Here is a 14,730-nt window from a genome sequence, read left to right as displayed (position 1 = left end):
GGCCTTCATTGGGTCTCATCAGTGAGGTGCAGCCACATTCCCCATAAGCACCTTGGGCAGATGTTTTTTGCACTAGAAAGTTGATTTAACTGATTTTTCTGTAACTAAACCATATCTTTTATATGTAATACCATACAATGTTACTTCCTAACAATATATCATGACGTTATCAAAATTTGTTCAAAATGTTGGTAAATACTAGGCTATTAATAACTATTATTTTATATGAGAGATTAGATGTCTAGTAAACTCCCATGTTATTCTGCAGCACAGCTTCACTACAACTTCCTTCACCATGAATCTGAAAATAAAAAAATTATTACTTTTGTGTCTTGCAAATATGGATTTATTTGGTGGCACTGATTGTATTGCAGACACTTGGGTCCAATTCAGTCAATTAGAAGTGCAAAGTATCATGAGTTTTCGATTAAAAGGCCATTATAGTGAAGAACAATTTGCAAACTGAGTAATTATGTGGTTTTCGATTGGCTTCACAAAACTATAAGCTCACCAATTCTTTATTGACAGGAGAATTCCATTTAATCAGAATTGGCATTTCCAGCAGCTGTTCTTTGTTTTGTTTTTAATTTCCTGCCCCGGCATCCTTGACCTTTTTAAAACCCCATTTTGACTTTGAAACAACTTTTTTGCACATGCCTAGTTCACATGGTAATAAACCTGCTAATTTCCATTTTTAAACCACGAATATTTTACCCCACTAAATTTTGAATTTCAGAATATTAATTTATTATTGGAAAAAATGATTTTGAGATTTTAATTATAAAATTGTATGAACTTTCTAATTGCTTACATCATAAATTATTTAAATTTATACTTATTTATTCTCTCTCTCTCCCTCTCTCTCTTTTTCTCTTTCTCTTTATCTTCTCTATCTCTCTTCTCATTTCTCTCCTCTCTCTCCCCCCACCCCCCATGGGAGGTTGATTTTTCTTGCAGACCCTTGTTTACATAGCTTTTTGAAAGTGAATATTGCTGTAATTATAACCAGCATTGTTATATTAATATATTTTATAATATTTAAAATGCAAAGTCTCTGCTAAATCTAAGGCCCTGCAGGCTGCTTTTATTTAAATGCATTTTATTAGCTTTTTATAGCCAGACAGTGCTAGTTCATGCGTGTCATAGATAACATTGTGTTCACGCCTTTGGAGTTACAAATGAGTCAGCACTGATTGGCTAAAATGCAAGTCTGTAAATAACACTGAAATAAGGGGGCAGTTAGATACAAGGAAATCAAAGAGGTAAAAAGTATATTAATATAACATATCTGCCTCATCTTATTGGCTCACCCGATGTGTGTCCCCTTAAGAGTAAATTAGCTTCAGTCACAATGGTAAAGCTCTATGGTTAGCTAAGCTGTTTAGCTAGAGGCACTGTTAAATACAAAATAAAAAAAGGACTGAACATAAATTGAAAGTGCATATATCTTTTCATGGGAAACACCGAAACAGCGTGAGTAGTTTCAGTAAGTGAAGGCAGAGTTGTGAGTCTTTCTTGCTGTCAGTTAGCACTGCCTGCTGCATCTACGACTCCCTCTGCAGGCTGTTTGTATAACATTGTTGCACACAGCTGTAGGCACCAAATGCCCAAAGGACCTTTAAATACCGTAAAATTTCATAATGAATAAATTAATAATAGACGATTAGTAGTACTTAATCTGAATTTTAAATGAGCAGTAGATTTTTTTTTTCTGACAAATTAAAAAATTTCCTAGCATTCCCTTGCCCCTTGTATCATGTGACAGCCATCAACAAATCACAGACTCATACATGTATACTCTATGAATACTGCACATGCTCAGTAGGAGTTGGGGCCTTGAAAAGTGTGCACAATTTTAAAATCCAAATAATTTGAAGAGAGTTTTTAAAAATACACACTCATTAATGTTAAATTTTGACTCCCTTTGAGTCCCTTTAAGATATGTGCACACTCCTTTGCCTACTTTGGTATGCTATCATAAGAAAGAGTCACGTATAAACAAGGGATTTTACGAAAAAGAGAGAGATTTGATATAAAGTTTAATTCTGGCCATTTCCCTGAAGAGAGTGACATTACTAATACATCTGAATGCCATAGAAGATTAAAATGAACACCCAATTTGAATATTAAGTTGTCACATGAAAAAATGTAATGGACTGAAATTAAGTCCAATTGTGTGGAAGAAAGAAATCTTATTTCTGAACAAATCAATAACGTCATGACATTTAAAATTCTCGATAGTCCTTGAGACTATTGCTCTCAATCAATTTTAGTCTCATTCCGTATTCAGTTTAATGGAAAGTATGACGCACATGACATATTTCCAGTTACCAATTTGATAGAGTAGAAGCAATGTCATTAAACTGACTTTATAAAACTATCCAAACCTGAAGCCCTAATAATTGCACTTCTTTAAGATTTCTATTTAAATTTATAGCAATGGGCACTAGAATCTTGACAGCCTAATATAGCTTTTTATGAATTCGCACAGCAGAGTATAATCAATAAATCAATACAAAATAGATACTTAGATTGTATCATGAATATGATTTTATTTGAGATCTCTTCATGAAATCATAATTACTTGTATATTACATCAAATCTACAATGTAGGCTACTGAAAGTCATAACGTAATCATAATGTGGTCTAATTCCTTAAAGCATTTTATTATTAAAGGGATATGAAACCCAACTTTTTATATTTCATTATTCAGAAAGATCATACAATTTTAAGCAACTTTCCAATTTAGTTCAATTATCAAATTTAGTTCAATTATCAAATTTATCAAATTTGCTTAGTTCTCCTTTGTTGGAGGAACAATGAACTTCAGATCCAGTTAGTCAATAACAAGAGGCATATATGGACAACCACCATTCAGCAGCTAGCTCCCAATAGGGCGTTGCTGCTCTTGAGCCTACCTAGGTATTCTGTTTAATAAAGGATACTAAGGGAACAAAAGCAAATTAGATAATAAAATTAAATTGGAAAGTTGTTTAAAATCATGTGCACTATGTGAATCATAAAATAAAATTTTTTGGGTTTCAAATCCCTTTAAACAAAACCTCTTGTTAGTAACTATGTTTTAAAAAGACCCTGTAGAAAGGTTAAACACAGACAAAGTTGCACATCAGGTGAGCTACTGAGGTATTTTTAAACATGACGTGGACAAAGAACCAAAAATGGGCTGGCTAGTAAACTTTCATTCCTGCTTTTTCAAATAAAGATACCAAGAGAATGATGGAGAATTGATAATAGGAGTAGATTAGAAAGTTGCTTAAAATTGCTGCTCTATCTGAAAAAAAATTGGGTTCAGTATCGCTTTAATTTAACAAATTCACAGGGGTTAGACACAATGTTATAAATGAGCACTTGCTTATTGATAACATTCTGGGGTTAGACACACACTGTTATACATGAGCACTTGCTTACTGATAACAATCTGTGGTTAGACACACTGTTATACATGAGCACTTGCTTACTGATAACATTCTGGGGATAGACACTGTTATACATTAGCACTTGCTGACTGATAACATTCTGGGGTTAGACACACTGTTATACATGAGCACTTGCTTACTGATAACATTCTGGGGTTAGACCCACTGTTATACATTAGCACTTGCTGACTGATAACATTCTGGGGTTAGACCCACTGTTATACATTAGCACTTGCTTACTGATAACATTCTGGGGTTAGACACAATGTTATACATGAGCACTTGCTTACTGATAACATTCTGGGGTTAGACACAATGTTATACATGAGCACTTGCTTACTGATAACATTCTGGGGTTAGACACACACTGTTATACATGAGCACTTGCTTACTGATAACATTCTGGGGTTAGACACTGTTATACATTAGCACTTGCTTACTGATAACATTCTGGGGTTAGACACTGTTATACATGAGCACTTGCTTACTGATAACATTCTGGGGTTAGACACACTGTTATACATGAGCACTTGCTTACTGATAACATTCTGGGGTTAGACACACTGTTATACATGAGCACTTGCTTACTGATAACATTCTGGGGTTAGACACTGTTATACATTAGCACTTGCTTACTGATAACATTCTGGGGTTAGACACTGTTATACATGAGCACTTGCTTACTGATAACATTCTGGGGATAGACACTGTTATACATGAGCACTTGCTTACTGATAACATTCTGGGGTTAGACACACTGTTATACATGAGCACTTGCTGACTGATAACATTCTGGGGTTAGACACACTGTTATACATGAGCACTTGCTTACTGATAACATTCTGGGGTTAGACACACTGTTATACATTAGCACTTGCTTACTGATAACATTCTGGGGTTAGACACACTGTTATACATGAGCACTTGCTTACTGATAACATTCTGGGGATAGACACACTGTTATACATTAGCACTTGCTGACTGATAACATTCTGGGGTTAGACACTGTTATACATGAGCACTTGCTTACTGATAACATTCTGGGATTAGACACTGTTATGCATGAGCACTTGCTTACTGATAACATTCTGGGGTTGGACACACTGTTATACATGAGCACTTGCTTATTGATAACATTCTGGGGTTAGACACTGTTATACATGAACACTTGCTTACTGATAACATTCTGGGGTTAGACACTGTTATACATGAGCACTTGCTTACTGATAACATTCTGGGATTAGACACTGTTATAAATGAGCACTTGCTTACTGATAACATTCTGGGGTTAGACACACTGTTATACATTAGCACTTGCTTACTGATAACATTCTGGGGTTAGACACACTGTTATACATGAGCACTTGCTTACTGATAACATTCTGGGGTTAGACACACTGTTATACATGAGCACTTCTTACTGATAACATTCTGGGGTTAGACACACTGTTATACATGAGCACTTGCTTACTGATAACATTCTGGGATTAGACACTGTTATAAATGAGCACTTGCTTACTGATAACATTCTGGGGTTAGACACACTGTTATACATTAGCACTTGCTTACTGATAACATTCTGGGGTTAGACACACTGTTATACATTAGCACTTGCTTACTGATAACATTCTGGGGTTAGACACACTGTTATACATGAGCACTTGCTTACTGATAACATTCTGGGGTTAGACACACTGTTATACATTAGCACTTGCTTACTGATAACATTCTGGGGTTAGACACACTGTTATACATTAGCACTTGCTTACTGATAACATTCTGGGGTTAGACACACTGTTATACATGAGCACTTGCTTACTGATAACATTCTGGGGTTAGACACACTGTTATACATGAGCACTTGCTTACTGATAACATTCTGGGGTTAGACACACTGTTATACATTAGCACTTGCTTACTGATAACATTCTGGGGTTAGACACACTGTTATACATGAGCACTTGCTTACTGATAACATTCTGGGGTTGGACACACTGTTATACATGAGCACTTGCTTATTGATAACATTCTGGGGTTAGACACTGTTATACATGAACACTTGCTTACTGATAACATTCTGGGGTTAGACACAATGTTATACATGAGCACTTGCTTACTGATAACATTCTGGGGTTAGACACTGTTATACATGAGCACTTGCTTACTGATAACATTCTGGGGTTAGACACACTGTTATACATGAGCACTTGCTTACTGATAACATTCTGGGGTTAGACACACTGTTATACATGAGCACTTGCTTACTGATAATATTCTGGGGTTAGACACACTGTTATACATGAGCACTTGCTTACTGATAACATTCTGGGGTTAGACACACTGTTATACATGAGCACTTGCTTACTGATAACATTCTGGGGTTAGACACACTGTTATACATGAGCACTTGCTTACTGATAACATTCTGGGGTTAGACACTGTTATACATGAGCACTTGCTTACTGATAACATTCTGGGGTTAGACCCACTGTTATACATTAGCACTTGCTTACTGATAACATTCTGGGGTTAGACACAGTGTTATACATGAGCACTTGCTTACTGATAACATTCTGGGGTTAGACACTGTTATACATGAGCACTTGCTGACTGATAACATTCTGGGGTTAGACCCACTGTTATACATTAGCACTTGCTTACTGATAACATTCTGGGGTTAGACACACTGTTATACATTAGCACTTGCTTACTGATAACATTCTGGGGTTAGACCCACTGTTATACATGAACACTTGCTTACTGATAACATTCTGGGGTTAGACACTGTTATACATGAGCACTTGCTTACTGATAACATTCTGGAGTTAGACCCACTGTTATACATTAGCACTTGCTTACTGATAACATTCTGGGGTTAGACCCACTGTTATACATTAGCACTTGCTTACTGATAACATTCTGGGGTTAGACACAATGTTATACATGAGCACTTGCTTACTGATAACATTCTGGGGTTAGGCCCACTGTTATACATTAGCACTTGCTTACTGATAACATTCTGGGGTTAGACACTGTTATACATGAGCCCTTGCTTACTGATAACATTCTGGGGTTAGACACACACTGTTATACATTAGCACTTGCTTACTGATAACATTCTGGGGTTAGACACTGTTATACATGAGCCCTTGCTTACTGATAACATTCTGGGGTTAGACACACTGTTATACATGAGCACTTGCTTACTGATAACATTCTGGGGTTAGACACTGTTATACATGAGCACTTGCTTACTGATAACATTCTCGGGTTAGACACTGTTATAAATGAGCACTTGCTTACTGATAACATTCTGGGGTTAGACACACTGTTATGCATGAGCACTTGCTTACTGATAACATTCTGGGGTTAGACACTGTTATACATGAACACTTGCTTACTGATAACACTCTGGGGTTAGACACTGTTATACATTAGCACTTGCTTACTGATAACATTCTGGGGTTAGACACACTGTTATACATGAACACTTGCTTACTGATAACATTCTGGGGTTAGACACTGTTATACATGAGCACTTGCTTACTGATAACATTCTGGGGTTAGACACTGTTATACATGAGCACTTGCTTACTGATAACATTCTGGGGTTAGACACTGTTATACATGAGCACTTGCTTACTGATAAAATTCTGGGGTTAGACACACTGTTATACATGAGCACTTGCTTACTGATAACATTCTGGGGTTAGACACACTGTTATACATTAGCACTTGCTTACTGATAACATTCTGGGGTTAGACACACTGTTATACATGAACACTTGCTTACTGATAACATTCTGGGGTTAGACACACTGTTATACATGAGCACTTGCTTACTGATAACATTCTGGGGTTAGACACACTGTTATACATGAGCACTTGCTTACTGATAACATTCTGGGGTTAGACACTGTTATACATTAGCACTTGCTTACTGATAACATTCTGGGGTTAGACACTGTTATACATGAGCACTTGCTTACTGATAACATTCTGGGGTTAGACACACTGTTATACATTAGCACTTGCTTACTGATAACATTCTGGGGTTAGACACACTGTTATACATTAGCACTTGCTTACTGATAACATTCTGGGGTTAGACACTGTTATACATGAGCACTTGCTTACTGATAACATTCTGGGATTAGACACTGTTATACATGAGCACTTGCTTACTGATAACACTCTGGGGTTAGACACTGTTATACATTAGCACTTGCTTACTGATAACATTCTGGGGTTAGACACTGTTATACATGAGCACTTGCTTACTGATAACATTCTGGGGTTAGACACTGTTATACATTAGCACTTGCTTACTGATAACATTCTGGGGTTAGACACTGTTATACATGAGCACTTGCTTACTGATAACATTCTGGGGTTAGACACACTGTTATACATGAGCACTTGCTTACTGATAACATTCTGGGGTTAGACACACTGTTATACATTAGCACTTGCTTACTGATAACATTCTGGGGTTAGACACACTGTTATACATGAACACTTGCTTACTGATAACATTCTGGGGTTAGACACACTGTTATACATGAGCACTTGCTTACTGATAACATTCTGGGGTTAGACACACTGTTATACATGAGCACTTGCTTACTGATAACATTCTGGGGTTAGACACTGTTATACATTAGCACTTGCTTACTGATAACATTCTGGGGTTAGACACTGTTATACATGAGCACTTGCTTACTGATAACATTCTGGGGTTAGACACACTGTTATACATTAGCACTTGCTTACTGATAACATTCTGGGGTTAGACACACTGTTATACATTAGCACTTGCTTACTGATAACATTCTGGGGTTAGACACTGTTATACATGAGCACTTGCTTACTGATAACATTCTGGGGTTAGACACTGTTATACATGAGCACTTGCTTACTGATAACATTCTGGGGTTAGACACTGTTATACATGAGCACTTGCTTACTGATAACACTCTGGGGTTAGACACTGTTATACATTAGCACTTGCTTACTGATAACATTCTGGGGTTAGACACTGTTATACATGAGCACTTGCTTACTGATAACATTCTGGGGTTAGACACTGTTATACATTAGCACTTGCTTACTGATAACATTCTGGGGTTAGACACTGTTATACATGAGCACTTGCTTACTGATAACACTCTGGGGTTAGACACTGTTATACATTAGCACTTGCTTACTGATAACATTCTGGGGTTAGACACACTGTTATACATTAGCACTTGCTTACTGATAACATTCTGGGGTTAGACACTGTTATAAATGAGCACTTGCTGACTGATAACATTCTATACTACATTATTACAACACATTTATGTTCCTTTGTTGTAAAAGGTGAAAGGCAGTTCATAGAAAGCAACAATAATTATTTTTATAATGAATATGATATGTATTTAATGTATGATGTTTAAACCTACATCAAGGTAAGTTACAATTGAATAGTAGACATTTTTCTGTCATTAAGAGTCTATAGCCTTTTTATTTCACTGTTGTTTTTTTCTATTTGCCATGTTATTTTGTATGTGCATTTAACCTCTTAAGGACATATGACGGAATTTTTCCGTCATAAAACTATTGAGCAAACAGAAAGCTGTGTCCTTAAAGGGTTTATTGTACAACAAATAGTATTTACAATATGTTTTATTGAATGCAACATATCTAAAATATGTGGTTTAAGTAACATAAAACTCCAAACAGCTTTCCAATTTACTTCTGTTATCTAATTTGCTTCATTCTATTGGTATTATTTGTTAAAAAGCATACCTAGGCAGGCTCAGGAGTGTCTATCTAGCTGCTGATTGGTGGCTGCACATTATCACCCTTATCATTGGTTTACTGATGTGCTCAGCTAACTCCCAGTAGTGCATTGCTGCTCCACTAAAGGATACCAAGAGACTGAAGCAAAGTTGGTAATATAAATGAATTGTAAAGTTGTTTAAAATATGTGCAGGCAGTTCCTGGGTTACAGACAAACAGAGAAAGTAGAGGTTTATCGCCAATACTTATTTCCAGGATAACTCAAAATCCAATTATCAGATAGCAAAACAAACTTTTCCCTATGCTATCCAAAACTAAAAAAATGTTTGGCTAGAGTTTCACCTAAAAAAAGTGCCAACTTACATACAAATTCAACTTAAAGGGACATTCTAGCCAAAAACTTTCTTTCATGCTTTAGACAGAGCATGCTATTTTAAACAGTTTTCCAATTTACTTCTGGTATCTAATTTGCTTCATTCTCGTGATATTGTTGGTTGAAAAGCATATCTAGATATGCTCAGTATCTGCTGATTGGTTGCTGCACATAGATGCCTCTTGTTATTGGCTCACCCATGTGCATTGCTATTCAACAAGGGATATCTAAAGAATGAAGCAAATTATTTAATAGAAGTAAATTGGAATGTTGTTTAAAATCGTATTCTCTATCTGAATCATGAAAGAAATATTTTTGGTTTCATGTCCCTTTAAGAACAAACCTACAGAATCTATCTTGTTCGTAACCGGCGGGCTGCCTGTATGTGCTCTCTGAATTATGTTTTGAGCTCAAGATAACCTATTTTTACTTATGTTTTTTTAGGTATCAGTTTCATTTAATACATTTGTTGGATGGATATGTCAATGCCTGATTTATTTATTGATGTATTTAATTATGTATTTTCCTGGCAGATATCCTGTAATTTTGTCCATTGAAAATCACTGTAGTGTGGTGCAACAGAAGAAAATGGCGCAGTATCTGATCGAAATCTTAGGGGACAAGTTAAATCTAAATACGGTCATGAATGGGGATTTAACTAAACTGCCTTCGCCAGAATGCTTGAAATGCAAAATATTAGTAAAGGTAAATCTTTAAGATTACTGTTTATATTAGAGATTCCTTATCTATGATGATTATGACAAAGTAGCAGTTAAACAAACATATTAAATATGATTTACTTTTTTATCAAATTTGTTTTGTTCTCTTGGTATTCATTTTGGAAAGCTAAACCTAGATAGGCTTATATGCTAATTTCTAAGGCTGCGTCTTATCTCTTTGCATTGTAACAGTTTATCACAGTTAGACAGTGCTAGTTCATGTGTGTATTATAGATCATATTGTGCTCACTCATGTGAGTCAGCATTGATTGGCTAAAATGCTTTTCCATCAAAAGAACTGAAATAAGGGAGCAGTTTGCAGAGGCTTAGATATAAGGTATTCACAGAGGTAAAAAGTATATTAATATAACAGTGTTGGTTATGCAAAACTGGGGAATGGATAATGAAGGGATTATCTATCTTTTTAAACAATACAAATTCTGGAGTAGACTGTCCTTTTAATTTTTGTATGGCAAGACTTGCTGTTCTCAGTATATCTAGTTACAATTTAAAAGGACACTAAACACCTTTTAATTACAAAATATTATTGTAGCGATGCTATAGATTAACATCAGCCAAATCTTAACATTTTTAAAACAAATTAACATCTTGTTTGCTGCATTTTTTTTCAATAGCTTAACTCCACCCACCAGTCACCTTATTTGCAAGAGCCAATCCAGACATGCTTGTGAAAAAGACAAGTCTAGCCATTGTCGTTAATATTGTTATGCAGTTATCTGCTAAAGCCAATTAGGGACAGGTATATAGAAGGGTTAACCTTTAGAAGTCTGCAGGGTGTGTTCCTATATAATAAGATTGCTGTCAAAAAGGCAAGTGTGTGTAATTGTTTATGATTAGAATAAAAACCTTTAATTACAAATAAAACATTTTTATGTGTTTAAAAGTACAATTTTGTTGGAAATACAAGTCAGTTAGCAAAATGAGAGCTAGCATTTATTTTTGACATTGTAATTTTATAAAAAAAAAAATGGTACTTCCAAAAGAAAAAAAACCTGTATTGTATTTCCAAAAAACTAAATTTTATTTCCAAAAAAGATTGTTCTTCTAAAAAACATTTTATTTGTAATTAAAGATTTGTATTCTAAAAAAAATATATCTCCAAAAAAATTGTATTTGTAAGTTTAGATTTGTATTTTTATTTATATGTCACAATGTATGTATAAAGATAACAAATCACACACACGTTGAGTTTTTGACAGCAATCTTGTTCCATACATTTCCAGTGGTCAGAATGAAAAAATCCATTATTTTGAGAGCTAAATTACATGAAAAAGGGGTAAAATAAAAAGTATATTGCAAAGTTGTTTGCCCTCTCTGGCCTTCTTGGGCTTTTATCATTTGTTCTAAGGGAAAATGTATCAAGATTGCAGGTGGACCACTTTTCAAGTATAGAAAATCATCCAGCAGAAAAGAAAAATAAGAGTGCACTGATTTGTTTTTTGCTTGTCTAGACCCCCCCCCCCCCCAGGGTTATGACCAGATTACCCCCCCTTTCTTGGGAGCTGCAGTGACTAAAGCAGAAAAGACACGGACCCCATTGTGGAACACTGTTATCTATTTCAAGTACAATATGCCATTTTTAAAGTGACAGTCACCCTCCTCTCTTGTTTGTGTGCGTTCTGCTTTTACAACACCATTGGGCTTGGTGGAACAGCCTTTAATCTCTTGCATTTGTTTACAATTATGAGTTCCACTTGTTGATTATGGGGTGAATTTATTTTCATATTTTCACACCTTAGCGCTGGTATATTTCTTTGTATAGAAAACCTTCCACCAGCAATTGGACCCTTGTGATGCGGCACTGGGTGGCAAAATTTAACATTGCACAAGAGCGCTCCAGTGCTGACTTGTTTGCACATGTGCAGCCACTCTACTACTTCAGATATCAGCAGTGAAACCTGGGGTCCAAAATGGCAGAAACAATTAGAGGGAAGTGTGTGAAATGTATTTAGCTTAATAAATCTTCCTCTAAATAGGTGGATGAACCTATTTATATCTGTCATTTATTTTTATCAACAAACAATATAAGATATACAACATATCAAAATGCTTTTTCAAAGGGTGTGTCATGGGACTACAAAACTGTGCATATTTGACACCGAAAAAAAATACGCTTTTAAAACATTTACATTGTTTCAAGATGGTTTTTCAATGCAGAAAATAATTTTTGGTACATTAAAAAATATATATATTTTAATGTCCCTTTTAAATATGGTTAGCATTCAGTGTGTAACTAATCTCTGTATAGGAAGCTCATAATCTGAATAAATCTGTGTAAATGCAGCAGCACAAACTCTTCTGACACTGCAAAACTGTACATCAGGCTATAAAGAGATCTGTTGGTATGAAAAAGGATTTGATAGGAAATCTGTGACTTGATTGGGCATTTAAACTACATCTAGCTGTGAAATCTGTAAAAAAAAATTCTTACTTCTCCATCATGCTGTAAAATCAAAGATCCAGACACAAGAAATGCAGGAATAATTTGACATTTACTGAGTAATATACTAATAAACATGACAAATACAAACTTATTTTATAAGCAATGCACTCTTTGTAGATTACACTTGTACCAAATATATTCATAACAATATATTCATGTGATTTTCCAGATACTCTGTATATGGAATTCCATGCATACATCATCTGTATGTAACAAATGACCCATTTTTTATTATCGTCATGTGAATGATCTGATCAATACTTCTCACTTCTAAAATAGGATCAATAGTAGTTTCTGTTGTACTGAATGTGGCTGCTATTAACCCCTTAATGACATAGATTTACCCTGCACATCATGTGTGTTTAAGAGGTTTGTGGCTCTGTAATAGGATGGTTTTCGCTAAAAAAAAGCAGCAAAACATGATTACAACATTCCTCTGTTGGTGACAAGGGCAACTCTGACATTTATATTGATTGATAGTAACACACCCCTCAAACCTAAAAGCGAAGGCCAAGTTTATAAGCACAAAAATACAGACAGTATGGAACATAATCACACTTGTGCGTTATCCATTCCACTAGCATTTTTTGCACTCAGGTTACAACTCAACAGTTAATATTTAGTGTGTGCACTGCAATATCTATAATACAGATACATAATTTCCCTAAGATTTTTATGGGGGTCCACACAAAAAATGTATTCATTTCAGTGGAGTTTTTTTCAATTATTTCTTTGCTATAAACTTCCGATGAAAGATTATACATGTAAGGCAAACAATCCACAAATCCATACAGACACGCAATGCCCGCCCACACACATACACGCCCAGTCCTGCTCCTTGTTTTATAATTTATCTCTTTAACCCTTCCCCAAAACCTATTTTCTTTTCTTTAATAACCCTTTATTTCACATTATTTATATTATTATTATCATTTATCTGTATAGCGAAGCAAAATTCCATAGTGCTGGGTACAGAGATAAGAGTATAAAATGACACGTGTGTGTGATAAGATACAAAACATAACAGACTAAACAAATCTAGTACAGGAGGAAGAGGGTCCTGCTCCGGAGAGCTCACAGTCTACAGGTTAAGGGTGCAGAAACATAAAGTTTGGGGTAGCTTGTCTTTGGGATTGTAGTTGCAGTAGTGAGTCAAGGCACTTTAAGAATTATTTTGGTAAGGATGAAATACAGAGGAGAGATGGTAAATTCTCTCTGAATAGGTGGGTTTTTAAAGAGCGTCTGAAGCTATACAAGTTTAGAGATAGTCTTATGGAGCGGGTAGAGAGTTTCAGATGAGGAGCAGTGCGTGAGAAGTCTTGGAGGCGGTAGAGGGATGTAGAGATTACAGGAGTAGAAAGACGTAGGTCAGAGGTTGATCGAAGAGGACGAGTCTGGGAATATTTGGAGATCGGAGAGGAACTATAGTTGGGAGTGAGGCTGTTAATTTTTTATTGTATTCTGGAGTGTGTGGGGAGCCAGTGTAGAGACTGGCAGAGTGGTACTCATGCAGATTGGCTACTTAGGTGGATGGGACAAGACTTATAGATAGCAAGCTAAGAATGAGTTCACAATGCAGGGAAGTGGCTTCTGAAGGCAAATATGATTCTAACTTATTAAAAAAGGCATAGAGGCAAGTGAGGAAAGTATCATTCTGTCGCTATAAAAATCCCTAGTAAGACCTCACCTTGAGTATGGAGTGCTGTTCTAGGGACCAATTGTGAAAAAGGACATTGCAGTATTAAAAAAAACCTAATATGGAATGTAGGATTTAGACTGAGGAGACGCTAACTAAATTGAATCTATTTATTCTAGATAAAAAAGGCACTTGAGAGGTGATATCGTTACTTTATACAAATATATTTAAAGGTATAGTCTAGTCAAAATTAAACTTTAATGATTCAGATAGAGCATGCAGTTTAAAGCAACTTTCTAATTTACTCCTATTAATT

General features: G+C 35.6%; 1 protein-coding gene across 1 annotated transcript in view; it reads left to right on the top strand.

Annotated features, from left to right (window-relative positions):
* Nucleotides 1-14,730, top strand: part of PLCH2 (phospholipase C eta 2) — a 974,668-nt gene that overhangs the window by 741,486 nt on the left and 218,452 nt on the right. The window contains exon 10 of the mRNA XM_053690349.1: nucleotides 10,129-10,300. Coding sequence (XP_053546324.1) covers nucleotides 10,129-10,300 — 172 coding nt within the window. The remainder of the gene's footprint in view (nucleotides 1-10,128; nucleotides 10,301-14,730) is intronic.

The sequence above is a fragment of the Bombina bombina genome, chromosome 8, assembly GCF_027579735.1.
Source record: "Bombina bombina isolate aBomBom1 chromosome 8, aBomBom1.pri, whole genome shotgun sequence".
In the NCBI taxonomy this organism is placed as follows: Eukaryota; Metazoa; Chordata; class Amphibia; order Anura; family Bombinatoridae; genus Bombina; species Bombina bombina.
The sequence above is the reverse complement of the archived record's forward strand: the minus strand, read 5'-3'. Positions and strand labels throughout refer to the sequence as shown.